Source organism: Mesocricetus auratus, unplaced genomic scaffold, assembly GCF_017639785.1.
Source record: "Mesocricetus auratus isolate SY011 unplaced genomic scaffold, BCM_Maur_2.0 Super-Scaffold_100047, whole genome shotgun sequence".
NCBI classification, from domain to species: domain Eukaryota; kingdom Metazoa; phylum Chordata; class Mammalia; order Rodentia; family Cricetidae; genus Mesocricetus; species Mesocricetus auratus.
Genome location: NW_024429224.1, coordinates 721,412 through 747,710, shown reverse-complemented (window position 1 = coordinate 747,710; position 26,299 = coordinate 721,412). Strand labels below are relative to the sequence as shown.

General features: G+C 44.6%; 2 protein-coding genes across 17 annotated transcripts in view; both read left to right on the top strand.

Moving 5' to 3' along the window:
- The window catches only part of Ggta1 (glycoprotein alpha-galactosyltransferase 1 (inactive)), an 88,394-nt gene extending 75,557 nt beyond the window's left edge, over positions 1–12,837 (top strand). For 12 of the 13 annotated variants that reach the window (XM_013122045.3, XM_013122046.3, XM_021234086.2 and 9 more), the window contains one exon: positions 2,861–5,429. In XM_013122045.3, the coding sequence (XP_012977499.1) occupies positions 2,861–3,554 (694 nt within the window). In that variant the 3' untranslated portion in view covers positions 3,555–5,429. Of the gene's footprint in view, positions 1–2,860; positions 5,430–7,989; positions 8,109–12,801 lie in introns of those variants that run through there. The other variant, XR_005873162.1, reaches the window with a different exon arrangement.
- On the top strand, positions 8,002–25,891 carry LOC101835535 (N-acetyllactosaminide alpha-1,3-galactosyltransferase). 4 transcript variants are annotated; one of them, XM_021234088.2, is made up of 7 exons: positions 8,002–8,108; positions 12,802–12,836; positions 13,922–14,005; positions 14,913–14,945; positions 19,038–19,091; positions 20,418–20,567; positions 24,629–25,891. In XM_021234088.2, the coding sequence occupies exons 3-7, from the start codon at positions 13,929–13,931 to the stop codon at positions 25,320–25,322; spliced, it is 1,008 nt and encodes a 335-aa protein (XP_021089747.1). In that variant the 5' UTR covers positions 8,002–8,108; positions 12,802–12,836; positions 13,922–13,928; the 3' UTR covers positions 25,323–25,891. The 4 variants fall into 4 exon arrangements, with proteins under 4 accessions (XP_021089747.1, XP_012977504.1, XP_040591538.1 ...); XM_040735604.1 differs by lacking the exon at positions 8,002–8,108 and adding an exon at positions 11,513–11,645; XM_040735605.1 differs by lacking the exon at positions 8,002–8,108 and adding an exon at positions 11,513–11,703.
- Positions 25,892–26,299: the final 408 nt, after the last annotated feature.

Genomic DNA, 26,299 nt, shown 5'->3' with positions numbered 1-26,299 from the left:
TTTCAGCTCTCAATTTGATTATTTCCTGGTGTCTAGTCCTCCTGGGTGAGTTTGCTTCTTTTTGTTCTAGAGCTTTCAGGTGTTCTGTTAATTCTCTAGTGTGGAAATTCTCCGGTTTCTTCATGTGGACACTTTGTGCTATGAACTTTCCTCTTAGCATTGCTTTCAAAGTGTCCCATAGCTTTGGGTATGTTGTGCCTTCATTTTCATTGAATTCTACAAGTCTTTTATTTCTTTCTTTATTTCTTCCTTTACCCAGGGGTGATACAATTGAGCGTTGTTCAATTTCCATGAGTTTGTAGGGTTTCTGCAATTTGTGTTGATGTTGAATTCTAATTTTAAGCCTTGGTGGTCCAACAAGATACAGGGGGTTATTCCAATTTTTTTGTATCTGTTGAGGTTTGCTTTATTGCCAAGTATGTGGTCGATTTTAGAGAAGGTTCCATGTGGTGCTGAGAAGAAGGTATATTCTTTTTTGTTTGGATAGAATGTTCTATAGATGTCTGTTAAACCCAATTGGGTTATAACTTCTGTTAGTTCCATTGTTTCTTTGTTAAGTTTCTTTCTGGTGGACCTGTCCAGTGGTGAGAGTCGGGTGTTGAAGTTTCCCACTATAAGTGTGTGGGGTTTAATGTGTGACTTGAGTTCTATTAATGTTTTACAAATGAGGGTGCCTTTGTATTTGGGGCATATATGTTCAGATTTGAGATTTCATCCTGATGGACTTTTCCTGTGATGAATATGAAATGACTTTCTTCATCTCTTTTGATTAATTTTAGTTTTAAGTCTATTTTGTTAGATATTAGGATAGCTACACCCAATTGCTTCTTACCTCCATTTGATTGGAAAATCTTTTCCTAACCCTTAACCTTGAGGTAACGTCTGTCTTTGAAATTGAGGTGTGTTTCTTGTATGCAGCAGAAGGATGGATTCTATCTTCGTATCCATTCTGTTAGCCTGTGTCTTTTTATAGGTGAGTTAAGAGCATTGATGTTCAGGCAAATTAATGAACATCAATTGTTGATTCTTGTTCGCTTTGGATCCGTTTGTGGTGGTGGTATTGTGTGTGAGTTTTTCCCTTATTTCTGACTTCTGATAAAGTAAGATTTTCTATTGCCCATGTTATTTTGAGTGTAGTCAACTTCCTTGGGTTGGAGTTTTCCTTCTAGAACTTTCTGTAGGGCTCGATTTGTGGATACGTGTTGTGTGAATCTGGTTTTGTCATGGAATATCTTGTTTTCTCAATCTATAGTGATTGAGAGTTTTGCTGGTAATAGTAGTCTGGGCTGGAATCTGTGGTCTCTTAGTGTTTGTAGAACACTAGGACCTTCTGGCTTTCAGAGTTTCCATTTAGGTTGGGTGTAATTCTGATAGGTTTGCCTTTACATGTTAGTTGGCCTTTTTCCTTTGCTGCTCTTAATATTCTTTCTTTATTCTTTATATTTGGTGTTTTGATATTATGTGGCAAGGGAACTTTTTTTTTGGTCCAGTCTATTTGGTGTTTGGTAAGATTCTTGTACTTTCATAGGCATGTCCTTCTTTAGGTTGGGAAAGTTTTCTTCTATGATTTTGCTGAATATGTTTTCTGTACCATTGAGCTGGGCTGCTTCGCCTTCTGATTCTGGAAGATGCAAAACCATAGTGTCATGAACAAGATTGGTGGCTCAAGAGCTGGGGGAGAGAGGAGGGGAAAAGAAAAGCATAGAAGATTTTTCGAGCAGTGAAGCTATTCTGAATGATACCACAGCAGTGGGTATGCCTAGCATTGTGCTTTTTCACTTTTCCCAAAGTGCTCCTTAGTATAAACTTAGGGAAAGTGTGGCAACTGTCACAAGCCTGCCACCTGGAGTGTGGGTAGTCCTGGCAGGGAAGGTTGTTCACATGTCTAGGCAGGAGGTATATGGGTACGCCCAGTACTTTCAGTCCTGTTTTGCTCAGAATTCAAAATACAGAAGTATTAAAATATAGCCAGACTGTAGCTTAGATGGTTGACTGCCTGGCATGCGGTGGAGCTCAAGGTTTGATCCCAGGCACCACAAAAACTGCAGGTGTCATGGCACATTTGTAATCCTAGCAGGAGCATGAGAAGTTCAAGGCCATCCTCAGCTTCACAGCGAGTTTGAGGCTAGTTTGGCACACATGACAACCTGTCTTTAAAAGGGGGGGGGTAAAATAAGGTGAATCAGAGACTGTTCCAGTATTTGATGGATTCATAGCATTATTTTTGTCTGGATGACACACTGGTGTTTGGGGTAATCAATGGGAGGTTTGTAGAATGACCAGGCAATGTGGGATCTCCATCTTCCACCACTCCCTGCATTACAGAGGAGGATGGGACAGTGATAGTGGGAGTCAGTCTCCATCCTCTGCACCATCCCCTATATCAACAGAGGAGGATGGGAGGGTGCTGGTGGGAGTCAGTCTCCATCCTACACACCATTCCTCGTATCACAGAGAAGGATGGGACAGCACTATACTTAGACTTAACCAAACACAGAGAAGGTAACTTGGGCAGCATACTTTATTTGCGTTTGACCTGGCAGTAGCAACACTGGCCTTTTCAGGCTGTTCCAGAGCTAACCTTCTTTGATGGCAGGCTTCTAAATATGAGACCAGAGCTTTACAGTAAGGTTTACTGCAAAGCAGGTAATTGAGAACACATACTCTTAGGCTGGCCTGCTTCCAAGAGCAGCACAGGGCTGTATACGCCCAGTTTTCTTACAGAGTTGGCAGTGGCAGAAGTCATTCCACTTTCCCTGAGGCCTGGGTGACCAGCTGGTGGAGAGGAGCCCGGGCACTGTACTGACATGCATCCCTGTGAGGGTAATAGTGCGTGGTTAAACATGTCCTTCTCTTTCAGGTATATGGATCATTATTTGGAAGATTTCCTGGAGTCTGCTAACAGGTACTTCATGGTTGGCCACAGGGTCATATTTTATGTCATGGTGGACGACGCCTCCAGAATGCCTGTTATACCCATGGGTCCTCTGCACTCCTTACAAGTGTTTGAGGTCAAGCCTGAGAAGAGGTGGCAAGACATTAGCATGATGCGTATGAAGACCATCGGGGAGCACATCCTGTCCCACATACGGCACGAGGTCGACTTCCTCTTCTGCATGGACGTGGATCAGGTCTTTCAAGACAATTTTGGTGTGGAGACCCTGGGCCAGTTGGTAGCTCAGCTCCAGGCCTGGTGGTACAAGGCCGATCACGACAAGTTTACCTACGAGAGACGGGAACTGTCGGCGGCGTACATCCCGTTTGGACAGGGGGATTTTTATTACCACGCAGCCATTTTTGGAGGAACGCCCATTCGCATTCTCAACCTCACCCAGGAATGCTTTGAGGGGATCCTCCAGGACAAGAACAATGACATAGAAGCCAAGTGGCACGATGAAAGTCACCTCAACAAATACTTCCTTTCCAACAAGCCCACGAAGATCTTGTCTCCAGAGTACTGTTGGGACTATCAGATAGGCTTGCCTTCAGAAATCAAAAACGTAAAGGTGGCTTGGCAGACAAAAGAGTATAATTTGGTTAGGAGTAATGTCTGACTTCAAATGTGCTGGCAGGGTTCTAAATCTGACAGAGAGTTATTCTGGCTAAATTCCTCAAAAGAGTAATAACAGTTGATTTTTGCCTTAAAAAATCAAAACCAAAACCCACTGACATGGCAGACACACAGTATTTCTTTCCCCTTACAACTGTGAGAAGGAGGCTATGGTAAGTAATCAGATGTAAATTCGCAGTGATTTCTTATATATTCTGGGTTTGGGGGAAATACTACATAAGCTGAAATCAAAGTTAATTTGCCATAGGTAAACCAAGATTCAGGACGTTCTGCCCAGTATATAGATAGCTTACTGGAGAGCAGGGTGCCAAGAGAAGTGCTTGGTGACGAGGTGGGCTGATCGGGGTGGGGGACACCATCCCCTCGGCTCACTCCCTTCCTGGTTGTGGGATTCTAGAGCAACACAGAAAAAGACTTTGCAGCAGGAGAACTGTAATGAGGACCCCGCGTGGTCCTCAGAGGCTTTCCAGCTGATGCTTCAGGCCGCTTGCAGTGCAGACTCCATTGGGCTACTGTCTGGCTTCTGTGTGTAAGGAAGGTAGAGAGTGCCAGTGGGTACCACGGTGGCACCTGGTCAGTGTTCCAGTAAATACAGGGCTGGGCTGGCGACTTAGAGTCTGTGCTATGCCGAGGGGACACGGCAGGGGGTCAGTGCTTGAACTGAGTTGCAAATACAGACAGCGTTCTTAATGGTGCCTAATAGCAGGACTCCGAAGGCACCCAAGTCACAGTCGGTGTTGAGCACTGTGGAGAGAGGAGTGGGCAGCAGTAGGGAAGGAGAATGCGGAAGTGGACCCGATTTCCACTGGAAGATGCCCTGTCAGCACCGGGTCCTACCACCCCGAACCTCAAGCTTCCTCAGCGCGTCTACTCCAGCATGGAGGACCGGAATGAAGGGAAAGCCCTCCGTTGTGTGACCTCATTTCCCCTGCTCTGTCTGCACTATCCAAGTGCAACAGCCAGACAGACATACTGGACAACATGGGCGACTGACTACAGCATCGGGAGACCCAGTCACCATAACTGAGCTGCTAAATGTCTGGTTCCCTTCTTCAAGGGGAGCTTAACATCTTCTATGCCAATGGTTCTCGAACTGTGGGCCGTGACCCTTACAGTGGTCCCATATCAGGCGTCCTGCATATCAGATATTTACATTATGATTCATAGCAGTAGCAAAATCACAATTATGAAGTAGCAACGAATAATTTAATAACTTAATAAATTAACATGTGGAACTATATTAAAGGGTCCGCAGCATTAGGAAGGCTGAGAACCACTGCTCTATATGGTAACTTAAGCAAATCAGCAGAAAGGGGGTTGTCAGTCTTTATTTCCACATGTACGGATATTTATATCTTGCTTGACTTCGAGCTGTGTCATCTGTCTCCATTTTCAAGCAATTTATTTAAAATGCCGTTGCACTGTCTTGACGTATGGCGTGAAGGGCTTCAATAAAAAAACCGGCTTACATTTTGTTTACAGTGCACCACCTCTTACTCTTCAATAGTTAAAAAAAAAAGTCACATACCCAGCAGCAACAAATTCCCAGATTTGTGGGGTTTCGAAAGGAAGTGGAGACCACACATTGGCTAAGGACTCTGCCTCTGTCACTCGGGTCGTGCTGGATCTGGTCTAAAGTGGGAGAGTTTAATGTCTTACGTCTTGAACCAAAGAAATGATCTGTCCTGAAAGTGTAGAAAAAAAGGCTGAAGGAATTTTGAGGGAACTTATTGATTTTTAAAAATTAATCTAAATTAAAATCCTTAAGTGAGTAAATTTAGGGTGTTATTAAAGGTAATGTTTAAACATTTTTTAAGTAAAAATTCTGGTTTATAATTGAATAAATTATTTTTCGGTATATTCTGGTCTGGTCATGGATTATGCATTTTCTCCCAGAGATGTTCGAAAGTATCAGTTATGATTGTAATCATACAGGATTTTAGGACCTTAGACTTAGAAAAGCTGTCATGACCTCCTTGGCCTGTTCTATTACAGAGACAGGACTGCAGAGAGTAGGGTGTCACTCCCAAATTATAAAGTTGTTTGTGTGTGTGTGTGTGTGTGTGAGAGTGTGTGTGTCTGAATGTGTGTATGAGTGTGTATATGTGTGTGTGTCTGTGTATATGAGTGTGTCTGTGTGTGAGTGTGTGCATGTGTGTGTCTGAGAGTGTCTCTGTGTGTGAGTGTGTATGTGAGTGTGTATGTGTGTGTATGTGAGTGTGTATATGTGTGTGTGTCTGTGTCCGTCCGAGTGTGGAGGGGTTGACACTAATGTCTTCCTTATTTGTTCTCCACCATATCTATCTTTTGACCAGGGTCTCACTGAATGTGAATGGAGCTCACTGATTTGGTTAGACTGGCTGGCTAGTGAGCTCCAGCAAGGGTCTGCTGTCTCCACCCCTACTGATGCGCCTCCCCCCCACACATACACACATACTTTCCGTGGGTTCTCAGGAATCAAATTTATCAACTCAGCCATTTTCCCAGCCCGGCCATGCTCCCCCTACCCTCCCAGTGTCAACGGCGTGTCTGTGAGGGAGTTACTGGATAGAGTTAGCTGACCGACTGGAACTGGAAGGCGCAGTCAATGTGAGGGCCTGACTAAAAGGGAAAGCAGGCAGAGCCCCAGCATCTCTCTGCTTCCTGACTACGTGCAGTGTGACTGAGGTGCCTCACGTCCTAGCTGCCACAACTTCCTCCTTCATGGTCTGTCAGACAGAACCTTCTTGCTGTGACTCAAGCTAGGAGCTCGAGGGTTACAGCTTGTGTTCAGGCTGAGGCTCTGAGCTGGAGCAGACCCGGTTCGGAGCCCATTGGGGGGCGGGGGCAGTAGACCTGGCATGCATTTGCCCCATCAGCAAACAGTGGCTCTCAGCTTAGGACTCGCCCCTCTCCCTGCCCTTGCAGCCATTTGGCAGTGGCAATATCTGCATTTTTTGCTTGTCACAACCCGTGTGTGAGTGTGGGTGCTGCTGGCTTTTAGTGGGTAGATACAAGGAACACTGCGAAGTGTTTCACAATGCTCAGATGCACAGGGCGGTAAACCCCACCTCAAGGCGTGTCATTGGTGCCAATCTCAGAGCCCTGGTGTCATGTTCTTTCAGATTTCACAGATGGAACATCTTGTTTGTGTGGGAAATGGCCTAATTAAGCCTCGGGAGTTCTAGAGCTCACTTCCTCCCTGGACTCCAGAGCCCAACCAGAGGAGTTCCCTCTCGTGGACACCAGGGGGCAGGAGTTCCAAAGATAACCAGTTTCTGGAGCGATTAAAAACCCTGCCACTATTGAAGGTGGCTTATCTGAAGAAATGGTGTTGATTCTGTATATAAGTGAAACTAGCCCTACAAGCTTAAAGGATGCCGCTGTGAAAAATTAGGGAAAATCAGAACATTTACAGTGACTTGGCTGTAACTGTCCAGAGGGAGAGAGCTTCCTGTCTCCGCTAAACAGATCGGTTTACGAGGACCAGGAGCAGCCTTGATCTGTTGAAGTCCCCCAGCGTTTGCTGGAGGGGTGGTGCAGCGGTCTACGGAAGGCTAACAAGCATGTTTGTGAGAGCCCATGATCGGTGACATCACCGTGGCATGTGAAGCCCTCCTGGGAATCAGCAAGACGCTAGGCCACCTTTCTTCTCCCTTCCCCTCCTTTCTCTTTTGTGTGTCAGTCGTGAACACGTCATACTCACGCTACTATAGCCAGGACACCAGCAAGAGCCAAGGGCTCGGAGGGTCTCAGAGCTGAAAACAGCGCTGTCCTAGGAGAGCTGCTCTGGGTGTGACCACCGACTCTGTGGCCACAACTAGGTGTCCCACCCTCGAGAAGTAGCTGCCACTTCCGGCTCTGAACCCAGACACCCTTCCCAAGCATCCAAAAGCCATCCTGTCACCATGATCCCAAGTTGTTCCGAGACACTTCAGCACAGCCCCTCGCACGGCAGGACCCAGGTGTCCAGATGCATCAAGGGACTGGGTTTCTTAGAGTATTTAACAACTGCTTCTTTGGGTCCTATTGGCAGCTCATTTGACTGTTAATTAGACTCTTTAGGGTCAGAGTCTGGGCCCTGGCAGCTCCAACTAGCTAACCTTGGCCACACATTTCCCCACTAGGCTAATTAAAGAAACGGTCCGTGGTGAAAGCCACAGAGAGAGGTATTCAATGTGGACACGTTAGGAAGAGGAGCGAATAAAGAGGTCCAATGACAGCCACCCTCAAACCCTTCTTAGGAGTTCTGACATGGGTTTGCGTTTAAGTAGAAACTAAACACAAAGCTGGCCAAGGTGGGGTTTTACTGCTGCCAGCTCCAGCCCGTCCTGAAGGACTATCTGACATGCTGTGGGACCATGTGAAATCTGTTTCCAGGAGACAGCTTCCTCCTCTGGTGGGCATCAGTCTTAAGGCTCTCCATTTCTCATCACCAGATTCCTACAGAGGACATGGCTATTCCTCAGGGTGCGCTGTCTCAGAAGTCTGATGGTCAAAGGCGTGTGCTCCTTGCTTGGGCAGCTGCAGGCGTGTTCTGCAGTTTGTGAAACGAACGGTAAGCTTAAATCACTCCTAAACATATTCCAGTTAATAAAAATGCACGGAGGGAAGGGAGACAATCATGGCAACGCTGATTTAAGAGAGAGGCATAGTGGTTATCCGCTCCAAGGCTGCTGCAATGGAGTATGGTTCCACCATAAAGCTCACAGTGAGGTTTGCGCCCAGGGGGCAGTGTTGAGTTGTGAGTTGTGAGTTGTGTTGGCCTTGAATGGGGACTTGCTTTTCTATGAGTGACAGTTTCTGTGAGGTAGGATGTCTCTCTCTCTCTCTCTCTCTCTCTCTCTCTCTCTCTCTCTCTCTCTCTCTCTCTCTCTCTCTCTCTCTCTCTCTCTGTCTGGTTTTCAAGACAGAGTTTCTCTGTGTAGCTTTGGAGCCTGTTCTGGAACTCACTCTGTAGACCAGGCTGGCCTCAAGCTCACAGAGATCCACCACCACCACCCCGCCCCCGCCCCCGTCCCCCAGTGCTGGGATTAAAGGCGTGTGCCACCACCACCCGACTCACACCTGAGCTCTTTTTACACAAAGCCTGCCTGACTTAGTCTTGGGAGTTGAACTGGCTGCAGGCCTCTCACCAGAAGCTCAGCTGATTCCAGGGACACATTCCTGGACTTGTGGAACTAGAGGCCACAATTGTTTTCTTTGTGAAGCACCCAGACTCCAGTCTTTTGTGGTAGCAAAGCAAAACACATCAAGAAGCGCTAAAGGAGTGATTTGGAATTCAGTGGCCCTTGCTCCAAGTGTTCTGCCAAGGTGAGCTGTAGCCTTCAACCACCTGCTCCACTGATCTCAAGCCTACTCAACTATGTAGGCAGCGCTGGTCACTAGCGTCATAGCTGGGATCAGTTGGAGACCTCCTGTCCAGGCTGTCATGGGAAGCTCACCACTTTTTACATTTATCAGATGGACGGGAGGCAGCTGGACATTCACACCCATGGAACCTCCAAATTCCAAAGACAGTCCCAGGGAGTTTTTGTCTTTCTTAGTGGCAAGGGACACTCAGCATTTGTTTACAAACCTGGCTGCACCTTGAAATTTCCTGGATTGAGAGTGTGTCATCAGAGAAACCTCCTATCGGGTTACTAAAAATACCTGTCATTGGCATTTTATTTGCTCTCTTATTCTTCATGGCTCAGGTGGTTGGTAATTCTATCCAGTAATGTTTTTATTTCACATAGGTACTTTTTGGTTTATTTTCTTTTTGAGATGGGATCTTGCTATGTAACCCACAACAGCCCCACGTTGGCTTAGTGAGTTCTGGGATTATAAATCTGTCCCATTACACCTGGTTCTCAAACGTATGTTTTATTTTATTTTATATTTTTTGGAGACTGGTATTCTATGTAGCCCAGGCTGGTCTTAAACTCACTCTGTAGTTCAGGATGTCCAAGAACCCCTGCCTCAGCCATCCAAGTGCTGGAATTACAGACATGCACCACTATACCTAGCTCAAATACATGCTTTCAAGTTCTAGAATGTCAATTGTTTTTGTAATTTCTCTTGCTTGGCTAAGAATTTCTGCTTGGTCATTCATTTTGACAATGCTTTCTAGTAAATCTTTTAAAGTTCATGTTGATCTTGTCTAAAATCTTTTTTTTTTCTTTGTCTTTTTTCTTTTTTGGTTTTTCGAGGCAGGGTAGCCTTGGTTGTCCTCGAAGTCACTCTGTAGACCAGGCTGACCTTGAACTCACAGGGATCCACCTGCCTCTGCTTCCCGAGTACTGGGACTAAAGGCGTGCGCCACCACCGCCCAGCTCTCTCTAAAGTCTTATTCACAGGTTTTCTGAATGAAACTGCACATTGGCTCAAAGACAAGTCTATTAGTCAGTGTGGTGGTTTAACTAAGAATGCCCCCCCCACCCATAGGCTTGCTTATTTGGATGCTTCGTCATCAGGAAGTGGCACTATTTGAGAAGGTATGGCCTTGTTGGAGGAAGTGTGCCACTGAGGTCAGGCTTTGAGGTTCTAAAAGCCCATGCCGAGCCCTGTGTCACCTTTCCTGCTGCCTGTGGATTAGAAGGTAGCTCTCAGCTACTCCTCCAGTACCATGTCTGCCTGCATGCCTCCAGGTTCCCTGCCACATGACGATGGGCTAAAGCTCTGAAACTGTAAGCCAGTCCCAACTAAATGCTTTCTTCCTGAAGAGTCGCCTTGGTCACGGTGTCTCTTCAGTTCTGTCGAACAGTGACTAGGACACTCAGGGTTTGCTAGAGGAACAGAAACAATGGGATCAACACAGACAATTCTATCAATTCTGTTTCTTTAGAGAACCCTGACTAATAAATCTCCCAATGGCGCAACCTTGGGGTAATCAACAGCTGTCTAATTGGACTTAAGGCCTGTTCAACAGAAGGGAGTTCATGCCTGATTCCATAAATCTTCCTGTGACTGGAGAGGTTATAGACTGTTGAGGAAAACCTTCTACTGCTATTTCTCCTAAAGCAATCTAATTTCTAACTATATCATCAATGTGTATCCTTACACCCATAGATAAATGTAGCTCACACCACTCATCAAATTAGCTTCCTTCTTCAACAGATGGAGGTTACTACAAAGATGCACAATGGGCCAAAACACAGACCATAGTGCCCAGCCCCAACCGCTCTACTTACAAACACTCCGGGAACTTCATGGGAGGGGGGCAGAAAGATTATAAGAGCCAGAGAACTGCAATGCCTGCTTCAGGATAAATGTCTTCTAGACATGACAGGGAAGTTGCACCATGAGATTGAAATAGTGTGGTTGCCTAAACAAGGCCTATATAATGACAACACCAGTCAATATTGCACTGCAGATGGAGGAACTGTGCCAAATCCCACCCCTAGAAGAAGAGCTAGCTAAAGGCACTTGCTAGCTGCTGAGGGAGGGTCTGTTTTTTTACAGGGATGAGCTCCCCGTTGGGTTGTCCAAGTCCCACCGGTCATCCCCACACATGTATACATACACAACACTAAGTGGACTCAGTAAATTTTACATATACATGTAAATGTATGTTTATTTATAGAAGAGGTGATTATGAATTTGAGAGGGAGTGTTGAGACAGACAGAAGGCATTGTACATGGAACTATGTAAACACAGTATGAAATTGTCAAACAAATGCGTTTAAATAAAAACAGTCAAAATCTAGTCTTCTGATTATGAAAAATAAACTCCAACCGGGTGGTGGTGGTGCACGCCTTTAATCCCAGCACTCGGGAGGCAGAGGCAGGCGGATCTCTGTGAGTTCGAGGCTGGGCTGGACCAATAGCCTCCAAAACAATACAGAGAAACTCTGTCTCATAAAAACCAAAAAAAGAAAAAAAGAAAAAAAAACTCCAGAACATGAATTGTTAAGGTCACAGCATGATTCTTTCATCACCAAGGGACTGATGATGTCATCACCTACAAAGACTGGAATAACCAAAACATTCCACATTCCAAAGACTGGAATAATCAACACTCAAAAGTGTGGAGTGTCAAGGTTACACACTGGATTAGCTTTCAAACACTTCAAACCATCTTCCCTTTTAAGATTCTCTGTCTTCTCCATGAATGGTAAGGGTCTGATGAAGAACCTGTATGGAATTATTTTGTGATCTGGGCAAAATAATTGGTAAGAGGTTGTTCTTAATGGCAACTGAACTGAACGACAGCTGTTTTTTTCTGTACACAGATAATTTCATTAGGAGTTGATTAAACAGCATGATTTTGTAACTTAAAAAAAAAAAGACTTTACACTGGTCATGATGGCATACATCTTTATTCCCAGCACTCATGAGACAGAGGCAGGAGGACCTCTGAGTTCAAGGCATCCTTATCTACAGAGAGAGTTGCTGGTCAGCTAGGGCTACACAGTGAGACTCTTGTCTTTAACAAAGAAGAACATTTTTATTCCGTTTGTCTGTGTATGTGTGGGGAGAATGTGTATACATATGTGGAGGTCAGAAGACGGCATGGAAGGATCGGTTCTCTCCTTCTACCGTGTGACTCAGGTCCAGGCCTTTTAGTTTGGTTTTTGAGCTAGGATCTCACTGTGGATTCTAGACTGGCCTCAAGCTTGCAGTGATAAGCTCATCTCTGCCTCCATGAGAACTGAGGTTACAGGGATACCTTGCATGCTTGGCTAGGTTTTATAAACTGCAGGCTAAAAGCCAAGGTAACCTAAACATTATATTTGAGCCTCCAGGCAGCACTGGAAACTGATTTTATATTCAATTACTCTTGAGAAGAAGCGTAAGCCATCGGCTGCGATCAGTCCCAGCACCCTTCCTGCTGTAATCATCACAATACTGTACGACTAAAGACTTAACAGTTTGTAAGTGTGCACATCTACAGACTCAAAGTTAGAAGTCTCAGTATGCAGGATTCAAGGGGACACCGAGGTAAGAGGTTAGGGGAGTTGTAAATGTCACAGAATACAGCACAGTGAGGGAGAGATCAGGCCCACACACAAGGGTCCCCTTCTATAGACCCTGGAAGTCCTGAGACATGTAGTTGATGACGAGCAGCCCATAATATATGGGTGTAGTCAGGTTGCCTCTGATTTCTGGGTGGAAAGAGAAGGGAAAAGAGTTGGCCTTTTGGTGGGGCCCATCATGCAGTATGCGCCACCTGCAGCCACCAACAGCTAAGCGTGCTTGGCAAACTTCTCTTGATGAAGTGGAACGCAGACTCACGGTTGCAGTGTGGGTATCTGTCCTTTCATTTACAGAAGCCGAGAGTGTGAAGCGAAAGAGGCTGCTGCGGGTAAGTGTGACCTGGGAAGCCCTTAGCCCAAACCTAACGCAGGTGAGTGTTTCCATGAGCAGCTTTTGACTGACACCCACAGTGTGACTGAGGCTGAGGAGCAGATTTTTAACTTGTTTCTCTAACAGAAAGCTCTTGTGGTTTAGAGAACACAGATGCATTGAGGCTGCAGGAAAGCAGTTAAACATCAGCTAGCTAAAACACCAGAACGCCCACTAACACACCGTGTTTTTATGTAGACAGACCTCCAAGGAGCCACAGGGCCTTAATGCAAGTCAGTGCACCAGGATGAGGCCACAGAGAAGCAAGGTTTCCCACAGCTCACTGTAAACACGGGGTTCCCACAGCTTACTGTAAACACGGGGTTCTCACAGCTCACTGTATACACGGGGTTCTCACAGCTCACTGTATACACGGGGTTCTCACTGTAAACACGGGGTTCCCACAGCTCACTGTATACACGGGGTTCTCACAGCTCTCACTGTATACACGGGGTTCTCACAGCTCTCACTGTAAACACGGGGTTCCGACAGCTCACTGTATACACGGGGTTCCCATAGCTCACTGTATACACGGGGTTCTCACAGCTCACTGTATACACGGGGTTCCGACAGCTCACTGTATACACGGGGTTCCCACAGCTCACTGTATACACGGGGTTCCTACAGCTCACTGTAAACACGGGGTTCCGACAGCTCACTGTATACACGGGGTTCCGACAGCTCACTGTATACACGGGGTTCTCACAGCTCACTGTATACATGGGGTTCCGACAGCTCACTGTATACACGGGGTTCCCACAGCTCACTGTATACACGGGGTTCTCACAGCTCACTGTATACACGGGGTTCCTACAGCTCACTGTATACACGGGGTTCCCACAGCTCACTGTATACACGGGGTTCTCACAGCTCTTACTGTAAACACGGGGTTCTCACAGCTCACTGTATACACGGGGTTCCCACAGCTCACTGTATAAACGGGGTCCCCCACAGCTTACTCCGTATACACAGCGTTTCCCACTATTGTGTCTACTCTTTAGATAGCACTATGCTTATTCAACTTTTATCTTGTTTTTCCTTCAGGAAAAGAATGAGATACAAAATATTAATCCGGTTGCTATTGATTTTTATGTCTCTGTGTGTCCTTTATAGAGAATACCAGTTCAGGTAACTGTGAAACTTAAGGTTGTATTCATATATGTGATAAGAATGTGGTGAGTCAGAACAGGTTTGCCCTTAGCTAAATCAGCTGCTGAATGCATCAATCTGAACATGAAAGAATTAGACCCAAGTAGGTCTACATGAACAGAGTCCTTTGTCTCCCCTTGTTTCTAAATATATGAAAGATTTTTCAAAATGCTAGAGATAGCCTGGTATGGTGGCACACACCTGTAATCCCAGTCCTCAGAAGGCAGAGGCAGGCAGATCTCTGAGGTGGAGGCCAACCTGGTCCACAGAGAGAGTTCCAGGACAGCCAGGGCTACACAGACAAACCTGTCTCAAAAAGAAAAAAAAGAAAAGCTGTAGGAGAGTCAGTATGAAGATACCACTTACTGTGACAGTGCAATGTTCATTAAAAATACGTAGAGAAACTGCTTTTGGAAACAGGTGACATCTTAAAGAACGAGAGCCTACTGTTGGTGACTTAACGTATAAAATATTGTGTTTACTCCATAAATGTGAAACAAATAGAAAGACTTCCTATGTAAAGAACAAGTTCCTACTTATAACATGAATTAATCTCATTTATTTGTCTCCAAGAATTAGGAGGCAGTGGACATGCTTTGTAAAACGTAGTAAACGGTTGGGGAATTCTAGCTTGGTAGTGGAACATTTCCTAGCATGAACAAGGCCATGAGTTCAGTCTCCAGATGGTAAGAGAAATATAAATGAATATACAGGACACAAGCCTCCAATTTAAAGATCTTTACCATGGTTGCTACATTATCTGGACAGCAATAATGTACTTCCAGTAGTATATTTTGCAACATTAGTTAATAAGGAAGCTAGACGACTTGTGGAAACCTTTTGTATACGTTTCAAAGTAATATAATGCCTTTTTATTTCTCCTAAGTCCAAAGAAGCTGCAGATGACATATCAGTGCTGGTAAGTTTTTATTTAAAAATATGGAATGACCAGTCCTTTGAGGACAACGTTGGATGAAAGGCTTGGACTACCCATGAATCCATGTTTCCTTCAGTCAGATTAAACCAGCAAACACATGTTTACAAACACGTTGGTGATAACTAAATTTGGAATGCCAAGAACCAAAGAAAAATCAGATGGACAGAGTACCATATCTAATGAAAGGGTGGGAATTAATAGGAGAATGATCAGCCAGGGGGCAGAATTTAGGCCCTGCAAACTTTGTTGAATTGTGAATCTAATTAATCTTAATAAAAAAAATCGGGAGTCGTATATTGGGATAAGAACCCGGAATATCAGAAAACTGGAGCAGCTGCCAGTTACTTCCTTACCTCTCTTGTTCCTCCGTCCCAAAGGGCTGAGATCCTCTCTCCACCCCGCCTTATCACTTCCTGTTTCCTCTCTTGTACAGTCCTCCAGACATCTATAGTTAACTAGTGGCTAGCTCTGCCCTCCAACTCCAAGAAAGTTCTATTTGTCAGATACAAAGAAAATATCACGCAACTCTCTGGGCAAACAAGCACACAGGTACAAGGCTTGATGTCAGAAGCCACAGCCATGAAGTCTCAGCAACATGCCTGCCTGAGCATGAGCTGAACAGCGGCATAGGTGGCAAAGTAGAGTGGGGGCGGGGCTACCACAGGGCCTCCGCCCTACACAGAGAACCACACGCAAGTAAGAAATGCCCAGAGTGGGAGACATCGTCTTCCCTAGGGAAAACCACAGCATTTGGTTATCGGTATCAAACGGTCGGCTCTGAAAACATACGTACATACATACATACATACATGCATACATACATGCATGCATACATACATAATGTAACATATGGACTAAACAGGTTATATTTAGCAACACATATACATATATATCTAGGAAAAATATATATGCATATAACAACAATTAATGAAAAGAGAGGCCATGAATTTGAAATAGAGTAAGAAGGGGGTATATGGGAAGGTTTGAAGGGAGGAAGGAGAAGGGAAAAGGATGTAATTAGAGGGCTTTTTGTTTTGTTTTTTGTTTTTTTGAGACAGGGTTTCTCTGTATAGCTCTGGCTGTCCTGGGACTCGCTCTGTAGACCAGGCTGGCCTCGAACTCACAGAGATCCCCCTTCCTCTGGCTCCCAAGTGCTGGGATTAAAGGCGTGCACCACCACCACCTGGCTAAAGTGTAACTTCAAAAATGAAAGAAATAATAATAATGAAAGGCTGCCAGGAGATTGCAGCAGTCTCATAGTCGTGGGTTTGGAGGACCGTCATGGGACCCACAGTGGTGAGCAGCAGCTCCACTTCCTGATGTCTGTTGTGTCCAGTGATGTGTCTCGTGAGGATTCTGTGACTTATAATACCCCGAGAGGACCAGGTAGACCTGGGCACGCGTGAACGTGATGTACTGAGAAGAATGGGGTTGGTGCACAGTGGTGCTTGCTTGTTCTCCAGCACTCAGAGAATGGAGGCAGAGAGATCAGGAGTTCAATGTTACTTTAGGTACACAGTGAATTTAAAGCCAGCCTGGGATATACAACAACCCATCTTAAATAAATCTAAAAAAAGTCTATTGCCTCCCTCAATAGCAATGGCTAACAAAGAATAAACAGTAACTTCTAGTTACTCAAATGCAACAGAGCTCACTCATTGGCAATGATATGAACGTTCAAGGAGTGTCCACTGCAGCAGATAATGGGAGAGGGAATGGGTTAATAGACTTCCCGGCAAATCTGTTTACCTATCTGTTAGTTTATCTATTTATTTTTTGCTTTCTTTCTTTCTTTCCTTCCTTCCTTCCTTCCTTCCTTCCTTCCTTCCTTCCTTCCTTCCTTCCTTCCTTCTTTCTTTCTTTCTTTCTTTCTTTCTTTCTTTCTTTCTTTCTTTCTTTCTTTCTTTCTTTGAGACAGAGTTTCTCTGTGTAGCCCTGGCTGTCCTGGCACTGGCTCTATCTTCCCAAGTACTGGGACTAAGGTGTGAGCTACCATGCCCCACCCTGGCAAATGTATTTGCTACCATCTGTTCCACAGTAATGCCTTCTATTATCATTGCTTCTCCTAGAATCCAAGTTCTTCCACCTTACACACCACCCAAAGGCAACAGCAGCCAGAGTTAGAGTTGAGTGCCGTGTCTTGGTCACACCCGGCCTTCAATATAATCTTATAGCACAATCCAGCTGTGACACGAGTTCTAGTGGTCTTAGTCATGAAAGCCCAGAGTCAGATATTCGGGAGTGAAAGCCAAACGACCAGAGAAGCGAAGCAATCAGCCACTGCAGATCTTCTATGAAATCCTCAGACTGTCTCTCCCACCCATGTTCCTCTCTCCACCCAGCGCTCTCACTTCCGGCCTGTCTGGACAGACCTCCAGATCTCTGTGGTTAGCTAGTGGCTAGCTCCACCCTCTCATCTTCAGGCAAGCTTTATTTGTTGTAGAGTATAAACAAGATAGCATCACCATACTCAGCTCCATGCCTGCCCAATCCCTTCACCAGCTCTGCTTAAGATGAAGTCTCCACAATGTCCCTCTACCTAGGTGCCATTGGAGTGTGTAGCAAAGATGAAAAATGACTTAGGGTAGGATAATAAAAGATCTCTGTGCCTCAACTTCCTTATCTAGTAAAACGGGGATGAGAATAATAATGATGATGATGATAGTGTCTGTGTCCATTAATATGTGGAATGAGTTAGATACTAGGAAAGTATTCAAAAGGCGTGAGCTCTAGTCTTATCCAGCAGATTAGGAAATACTTCACTTTTACTAAGGATAGCTGAAATGAACTCTGAAGGTTACATGGAAATTAGCTGGCTCAGGTTGCAGTCTGATTAAGGGAGTTTGAAAAAGACCAAAGAACCAGAAAAGCTGTAAGTGTCTGGGAAGAGATAAGACTGAAGCCACAGAAAAGATGGGCCATGGGAAATTTGTGGCCGTGTAAGGAGCGCGGACGTGGCTCTTAAGACGCGGGAACCTATTGAACACTGTGAAACCGAATGTTAACACGGTAAATTCGGGGCTGCAGAAGCGTAATACGAGCAGCCAAGCAGAAATCTGGAGACTGCGTGGAAATGGGCAGAGAGGGAGCAGCCTGCTAATTCTGGAAGATGGCTGTGTGGAAGCCCATGGCGTTCTTCTCTTAGCGTTTACTTCCTTTGAGATTGTTTTTTTTCATCCTATGAAAATTTTAAGTCTTCCAGGTTGGGGATATAGCTCAAGGGAGAGTGCTTATTTATCAAGCAAGAGGCCGTGGAGCACTCCCCAGGGCCAGAACTGAAACACTCAGACAGTGAGTCCCTTAGGAAGCTATCACAGTAACCCAGGAAGAGATGACGATGGCTTGAGGACACTGGTGGCAGAGGATGGAGCTGGCTGAAGCCTCAGGATTTAACGGCGGGTTTCAGGGTGGGCTTCCAGGAGTGACCCCATCGTTATGACTTGCCGATGCAGACAGGTTTAATGAGATAAAATTTTTGAACAGGGGGGATCTAGAAGCGAGATAATGACTCCAGCATTAAACGCTTTACTGGATGGTGTCTAAAACACTCAGGCCCTCCAAAAAGGCCGCTGAATATCCAAGTGTTAAGTTCATTGAGAAGTTCAAGTTGTGTGTACACAGCAGCAGCAGCAGCAGCAGCAGCAGCAACAACAAACAGAAGCCACAAAGAGTGCCAAGAAAACGTCATGCTGGGAAGGGAAAGTCTCAGAGAAACCCTTAGAAAGTGGCTACCGGGTCTCAGAGGAAGACTCCTCAGCAAATAAGATGATTAAGGCTCGTATAAGAAAGGAAATGGGGGTCTCTTTCCACTGTTTAAAAAAGCAAAAACAATAAGAAAAGCGCAGGGCAAGGCCAAGGAGCCCAATTTCTGTGAGTTCAAGGCCGGTCAGGGCTACATAGTAAGACCCTGACTCAAATAAAACAAGCAAAGCTCCAGACAATTCAGAGTTGGAGGTGAGCAGCGGAAGCAAGATGGCAGGACACTGAGGGAACATGGGAACCCAGGAGGGCTGCTGGGAAGCGCAGTTCCCATGCCAATGCTGTTGTGAATTTTGTAATTTTTCTGTCTTTCAGGTCTGTGAGAAACCAGCCAGAACCACAGATGTCAATGAACTGGTTTAATTCCAAGTAAGAATGCAAACCTTGCATCTGTGAGGTTAACTGGTGATGGGTGGCCCCAGTGGCACTGTTGGGAGTGTGTGTGCCGAGTGCCAAGGAGGCAGGAAGGGGGCACTGGGTCCCCTGGAGCTGGAGTTACAGCCACCATGTGGTGCTCGTAGCAGACTGGAGTCCTCCACCATAGAGGGCTTCACGTGCTCTAACCATCAGGCCACCGGGCCCAACTCTGGGCAGTCTTGCTGCTTAAAACTTTGTCTGCAGCTGTTTCCATCAACGGAAACAGACATGACTGCTATTGTGTGTATGAAACACACTTGTACGTAAGATAATAGGCCTGCTTACATCCATTAGTCCTGCTTCCCAAGTCTGTAAGATGTCTAACTAAAGTTTCTTAAATGGTTCAGGTTTTCTGTGAAAAGTGAAGACTAGCCCTCGGTTAACTAGCCCTGACATCCCCTGTGTTTCTGTCTCAGTGTCCAAGTTCCCCAACATGCACTCTGTGGGGAGACACTCTGACAAGTGCTGTCACCCAAACTAAAATGGCTGATAATAATAGTCTTTTTCAGGCCTGAGTGTATCCTAACTATACTGTGATCAGCATTCTGAGCACAAACAGAAGTGCCCAAGCGCTTCGCATTCCAAGTCGCGCCGCTCCAGTAGGGACTAGGATTAGGGTCACCAGGAAACCCCATTCTCAGTGTGAGAATGGAACTCCTAAACCGGAAGAAGGTTTCATCCCCAGGAAGAGGGACTTAGATACAGCCCTGATCTTGAGCGCGGGACAAACCTGCACATGCACATTTCCTGGCTTTCTTTTCATGTTTTCTTAACTCTAAGTGTGTGCTTCCATGATGGCCTGGCCTGTGTGTGTGTGTGTATGTGTTTGCACACACATGTGCACACACTCATGCACACGCACATGAATGCAGTGACCATAGAGGCCAGAAGAGGGCATTGGCTCCCCTGGAACTGGAGTTACAGATGGTTGTGAGCCACTCCAGTGCGTGGTCCTCTGCAAGAACGCTGCACACTTTTAGTGGCTGGACCATCTTTCTAGGCCCTTCTTCCTTTTGTTTGACTGCTTGCGTTTTTAGAGATTTTCTTGAGACCTAGTCTCAATCTATAGCCCATGGTGGCCTTGACCTCATGGTTGTCTCGTCCTTCCGATGATTTGGCCATTTCTAATATGATGCTTCTCTGGCTTATCACAGCTGTCAAGGCTTTGAGTTAGACATGACAGGGCACTGCCTTCAGATATAAGGCTTTAGGTATTGACAGCAACCCCCCTGATGTCACCACGATGTATTTTACTTTAAAATTCTGTCTTTCTTACAGAAACAACAAGAACTCGATATACAAACGCATGAGAACTACCAGCTGGTCAGCTCCAATTGTGTGGACTGACACTTACAATGAGTCAGTCTTGAAAATGTATTATAAAAAGCACCCAGTTACTGTGGGGCTGATTGTGTTTGCAGTGGGAAGGTAGGTAATAATGTCAAGTGTCCTGTACAGTCAGGCTGTTCATTGAGGAAAGCGGGAGACAGGCTACTTCATTGAAGAAAGTGGGAGACAGGCTACTTCATTGAGGAAAGTGGGAGACAGGCTACTTCATTGAAGAAAGTGGGAGACAGGCTACTTCATTGAGGAAAGTGGGAGACAGGCTACTTCATTGAGGAAAGCGGGAGACAGGCTACTTCATTGAAGAAAGTGGGAGACAGGCTACTTCATTGAAGAAAGTGGGAGACAGGGTCCTTTAGAATTATTCTCTCTAAGCCAATTCTTGCCACAATTCAAATTAGCACCCACTTGGACCACAGGAAAGCATCGCAATTCCTTGGTTTCCTTTTATGATCTGATTTCATGGTCTTCTCTCCAATATTAACATAACTTCATGGGTCTTTTGCCAATCATCTTAATACAAGTTTATACCTCTTTTATAACCATTCTTCATTATCTCTGCACTTAATCCAGTAATTTCCTATCTCCTCTGTACCCCCAGGAGATAAATAATTGTCTTCAGAAAATCCCACTTAACCCTGAATATTGACTTTAAGAGGAACGTACCAAAATAAGATAGCTGCAATTTTATGCAGCAGGATTTTTTTATATGCTACATTTTTATGACCACTAATCATAAAGTTAAAAAAACAAGCATATAGCCAGAGGTGATGGTGCATGCCTTTAATCCCAGAGTTTGGGAGGCAGAGGCAGGAAGATGTTTGTGAGTTTGAGGACAGTCTGGTCTACAGAGTTCTAGGATAGCCAAGGCTACACAGAGAAAGCCTGTCTGGAAAAACCAAACTCAAACAACCCCCAAAACAAATAAAAATCATCCAGTAATTAAAAACAAATGCAAATCTATGCTGAATTCCCAATCAAACAGGAAACCAAAGCCATAAGTCGACCACTCAAAAGGGAAAGCAAATGCAATGAAGATTTCCATTTAAAGACAGAGAGGTGTGGACCCTGTGTTGAACTGCTGTCTTCTGAAATTCTATAGACAATAAATATTGATACACACACATACACACTCACACACACACATGGGGGGCTTTGGGTTTCGTGAAGTTGGGATATACTGCAATCAAACACAACATTTTTGAAGACTTTGCAGACATAAAGCATAGGAGACATCAAGTTGGGCATATGTATGTATACAGTCCTCAGACTTCATAGTGTGTATCAAACGTCTGAAATGTGTTGAAGAGCTCTGAAGCTGCCAGTGGGGTTCAGAGGCTCCACACAAGCAACGTTGCTCTGGAGGGACAGATGCAGTCTCAGCATCTTTGCTCAGGGTTGTAAGCTTAGAGATGCCAGTCTCATCTATTGTACATATTGAATATTACAAAAATCTGTATAGAACAGTCCAGGCAACAAGCATTCTCTCTAGGTATATGACATATTCTCTGTAGTAGACAATGTTTAGACCACAAGAAAAATAAATGATGAAACTGAAATTGAACCAAATGTCTTCTATGATCATATTGGATCAATTATAGGATAACATAAGGGAAATTCACAAATGTGTGAACATTGTATTAAACACCACAACATTTTGCATTTAGCTTACAAAATAATGAATTTCATTATGACACTTTCATGCATGTATGTCATTGTACTATGTTCATAGTCACCTCTCATTATTCTATCCTGCCATCCTACCCCATTATATTCTAATTCTGCATATGAAATCAAACATGCAACATGTATTTTTCTTCTCTATCATGCCCTCTTGTTTTCCTCTCTCCTCCCATTAGTCCTTTTTCCAAATCTTTTTATGTGTGTACCACCATATCCAACCTTATTATACTTCTTTATCCACTAATCTGAATGACACACTCTTAAATATCCAACAAGTCAAGACTGGGGTTGTAGCTCAATTAGGAGCGTGCTTGCCTGGCACTCCATGTGATTCTGTCTTAGGGAAAAAAATGAGGGGTCTCATAAGTCCCTGGGTTTGAACTGCAGGACCACACATGCACATGTAGATATGAATACATAACCTAATCTTTATTTTAAGAAACTGGATAAAGAAGAGCAAACAAACTAAGACAAGCAAAAATCAAAATAAATAAATATTGGAGTGAAGTTAAAGCCAAAATTAGTCCTTTACAAAAGGTCAATAAAATAGACAAACCATTGAAAAAAAGAAACAGATTAAGAAAGACCATGACAAGTATCTGAGCAAGAGCTTCAGAACCACAGGCGTTCTGATGTAGGTCAGAGGAGAGCAGGCAGCTGGCAAGACTAAGGCCATTGTGTGCCTGAGCTGAATCAGGGCAACTGAAGTGACTCTTACGAGATAAAACTTGGGAAATCAGGACGAAATCTGCAGTTCAGCCAATAGTACATTCCAGCTGATGGCCTCCTCATTTGGACAAAGGCACGGTGGCTGCAGGGGACGTTAAGAATAGCTAGATGGTATAAATGGGAGCTTCTCTAGCGTTCAGTGAAACTTTTCTGTAAATCTAAAACATTCAAAAGTAGAAGCTTTTGCTTCACTGGAAAACATTTGTCCTACATTTTGCAAAGAGAGAAGATATGCGTTTGAGAGGACAAGATGTGTTTGAGTGACATGAAGATGACTGTGGGTGGAAATGGCCAAAGAAATCTTGAGGTAGAAATGGGAAATAAAAATGATGGCAGGTGTTGCTTCAGAGAGTACTCCATGGTCACCACCAATGACAGAAATGGCCAAAGACAGCTTGATTGCCCATTATTTTGAGGGCAGAGAAATTACTATGAGGCAGTGATAACAAGAAATGTACTGCAAAGATCCAGGAAGACGGAATGACATCATGTGTGTGTGACCTCAAGACTGTCTCTTAATTGTTGGACTCAGCTTCCAGTTTGTAGTTACTAATGAGACTGGGTGACTACACCATCTTAATTGATATCACATCAGGGCTTTACGTGATCAAATGAATGGACCTCCCTTTTAAAAATGTTATACACCGCTTCATATGGATTCCCTTGAATTTGATTGACAGCACCCAGCATAGTATGACTTCAGTGATGCTTTTCACACTTCTCAAATAATATTAGATGTGATGAACTACATTTTCTCCTGATGGTTAGTTATGATTTATTATTAGCCCATTTCTCAAAGTGTAGGCCAATATCCAGGACTTATTTCTAAGGATTACATAAGCATTACTGGAGTGGAGCCCCAAATGGCTACCTTTCCTCTTCCAAACTTCTCTGAGTCCATTCATTACCCCGAGAATCTCTTTATGCTTTCTGAGAGTGGAAATGAGAAAATGTTTTCCAGCCCAGTGATTCTGCTACCACAGTAAGGTTCACAATACAGAACAATGCAGACAGCAGAGCACCAACTACTGCACTGACTTTGCACGCTTAGCCAACCATGCATAGAAAGGCATAGAAGCCAGGCAGAGACCCCGCCCCCCCCAACATTCCCTGCTGCATTGACCCTGCAACCCTGAACTCTGGCTTTCACTTTGCACACAGCCAAAAATGAGCCTCCTTCCCTCACTAATTTTCATTCCTTCTTCCGAAGAGCTCTTCCATTCTGTGACCTATGGTCCCTGTCCTGTCACTTTCTCCTATACTGCTCAAAGAGACTAGTGTAGTGGGAATTCGTTCCACCAACAGATTTGGAGTACCGGCCTGAGGGTGTGGCTTCGGTGTGCAGACATGATTCCTTATAAGGAAGAAGAGGGGTCTGGCTCGACCTGTCTTGGGTGATGGTCTGAGCATCCCGCATCACAGCATCCTGCTCCTCTAGGTGCAGAAGACCAGGGCACGCTTTACCTTAATTGTGTGAGTGCTCCCCAAATAAGTATCTGTTATTCTTTTATTTAGGCATTCATGGCCTTCCTCAACCCCCCTTACTTGGCACCCAACATACCAAACCCCAGTGGGCCCCACAGCCCAGCCCTGCGCCTGAGGGCTCTAAGATAGAGTTGGCTATCTGGTTGCTTAGTCGCATTGCTAGATAAGCTAGGACCAGGCAACTGAGACTCTGTATGTTCCACCAAAACCGGAGGATGAAACTCAACTGCTTCATATTTATTTTGCAGTTACCTTTGGTACTACTTGGGAAACTTTCTGACATCTGCTAATACATTCTTCATGGTCGACCAGAGGGTCATCATTTATGTCATGTTGGATGATTTTGCCTTTATGCCATTGATAAATCTGAATCGTCTGCGGACGTTAAAAGTTTTTAAAGTTAAACGGCAGAAGAGGTGGCAGGATATCAGCATGATGCGCATGAAGATCATCAGTGAACACATCACAGATCACATACAGTATGAGGTCGACTATGTCTTCTGCATGGATGTGGATCAAACATTCAAAAGCAGCTACGGGTTGGAGACCCTGGGAGACTCTGTAGCTCAGCTACACACCTATTGGTATCGGGAAGACCCTGACCTAGTGCCTTTTGAAAGAAACGAGTCATCAGACGCTTACATACCAATGGGGGAGGGAGATTTTTATTACCATGCTGCTGTTTTTGGAGGCACAGCCTCCCAGGTTCTCAAGATTACTAAAGAGTGTGCCAAAGGGATTATGAATGATAAGAAAAATAATATTGAAGCAATTTGGCATGACGAAAGCCATTTAAACAAGTATTTCTTTCTCCATAAACCCACTAAACTCTTGTCACCAGAATTTTGCTGGGATTTACGTAAGAGTAAGACTGATGATATCAAGACTGTTAAACTTTCTTGGAGCTTTAAGAATTATGATTATCTTAGACAGCAAATATAATTTTATGGCCCTTTCCTCATATTCCTGAGTTGAAGAGTATCGGTTTTCTTGGAAAATTAGTACCTGGCATGTTTTAGCAATAAAGCTTCATTACTAAGTGGCAAGTCCACCAACAGTGAACTCTTCAGCTCACATTCATCTTGAATGATGTAATAAGAGATATAGTGCACCCAGGTGAGTCTGCTGGAAGCAGATGGAGAGGCAGTAATTTCACATCTTGTGTGAATGTTGCAAACATAATATGCTAGCTCATGATGGAACAGGATAGATTCTGAAACTAGAAAAGGAAACTAAATTTCCCAGTTGATGAGATCCATGGTCTTGTGGCTGCTTTCTTCAGTACATAGGCATCGCTATCTTGACTCAGAGAAGCTGTGGTCATTTTTGAGACCATCACAAGGTAGGGTCCATTAACATTCCCTCATGGGATTCATGAGTCTAGTCCCTGTCCCCCAAGATACACAAATGGTTAATAGTTGCTGAAAAAGGAAGAGGTTTCTGTCATTGTAACTAAACCATAAATTGTCCACACTTCTTGTAACATCAATAAACTCTCTGGTTCACTAAGATAGACTGGAGTAGAATAATTTCTTTGGTCTGCTGTTATCTCCTTTATCTAGGATTAATTATATGCAGACTTCCTGGGAAACATCTTGTAACATTGGGTATCTTGATAGAAACACAACAGAACCAAAGTTGAGTCTTGGAGGTGCAGTTGCATGGCCCTGTCACAGCAGTTAGTCATGCAGTTGAGGTTGAGATCTGAGGGTGGAATGTCTTCAGGACTATTCAGAAGGAACACCTCCAGGCGGTATGTGGTGGTGTGCCTGCTGTGGACTGTAAGACATGCAGCTGAGGCTGAGGAGATGGGGGATTCCAGAGTGGGTGTCTTTATGTGATGCAGAATGGCGTTGGCCATGAGACTGTGGGGGTGTCCCCAAAACGGCTGATGGGCTAAAGAATGTATTGAAACCCTG

Bases quoted from the DNA above. Each gene is read 5' to 3' on its own strand.
- LOC101835535 (XM_021234088.2), top strand. From the start codon at position 13,929: ATGAGATACAAAATATTAATCCGGTTGCTATTGATTTTTATGTCTCTG. The intron at 14,946-19,037 runs GTAAGTTTTTAT...TCTGTCTTTCAG, and splicing joins CAGATGACATATCAGTGCTG to GTCTGTGAGAAACCAGCCAG. The intron at 19,092-20,417 runs GTAAGAATGCAA...TCTTTCTTACAG, and splicing joins ATGAACTGGTTTAATTCCAA to AAACAACAAGAACTCGATAT.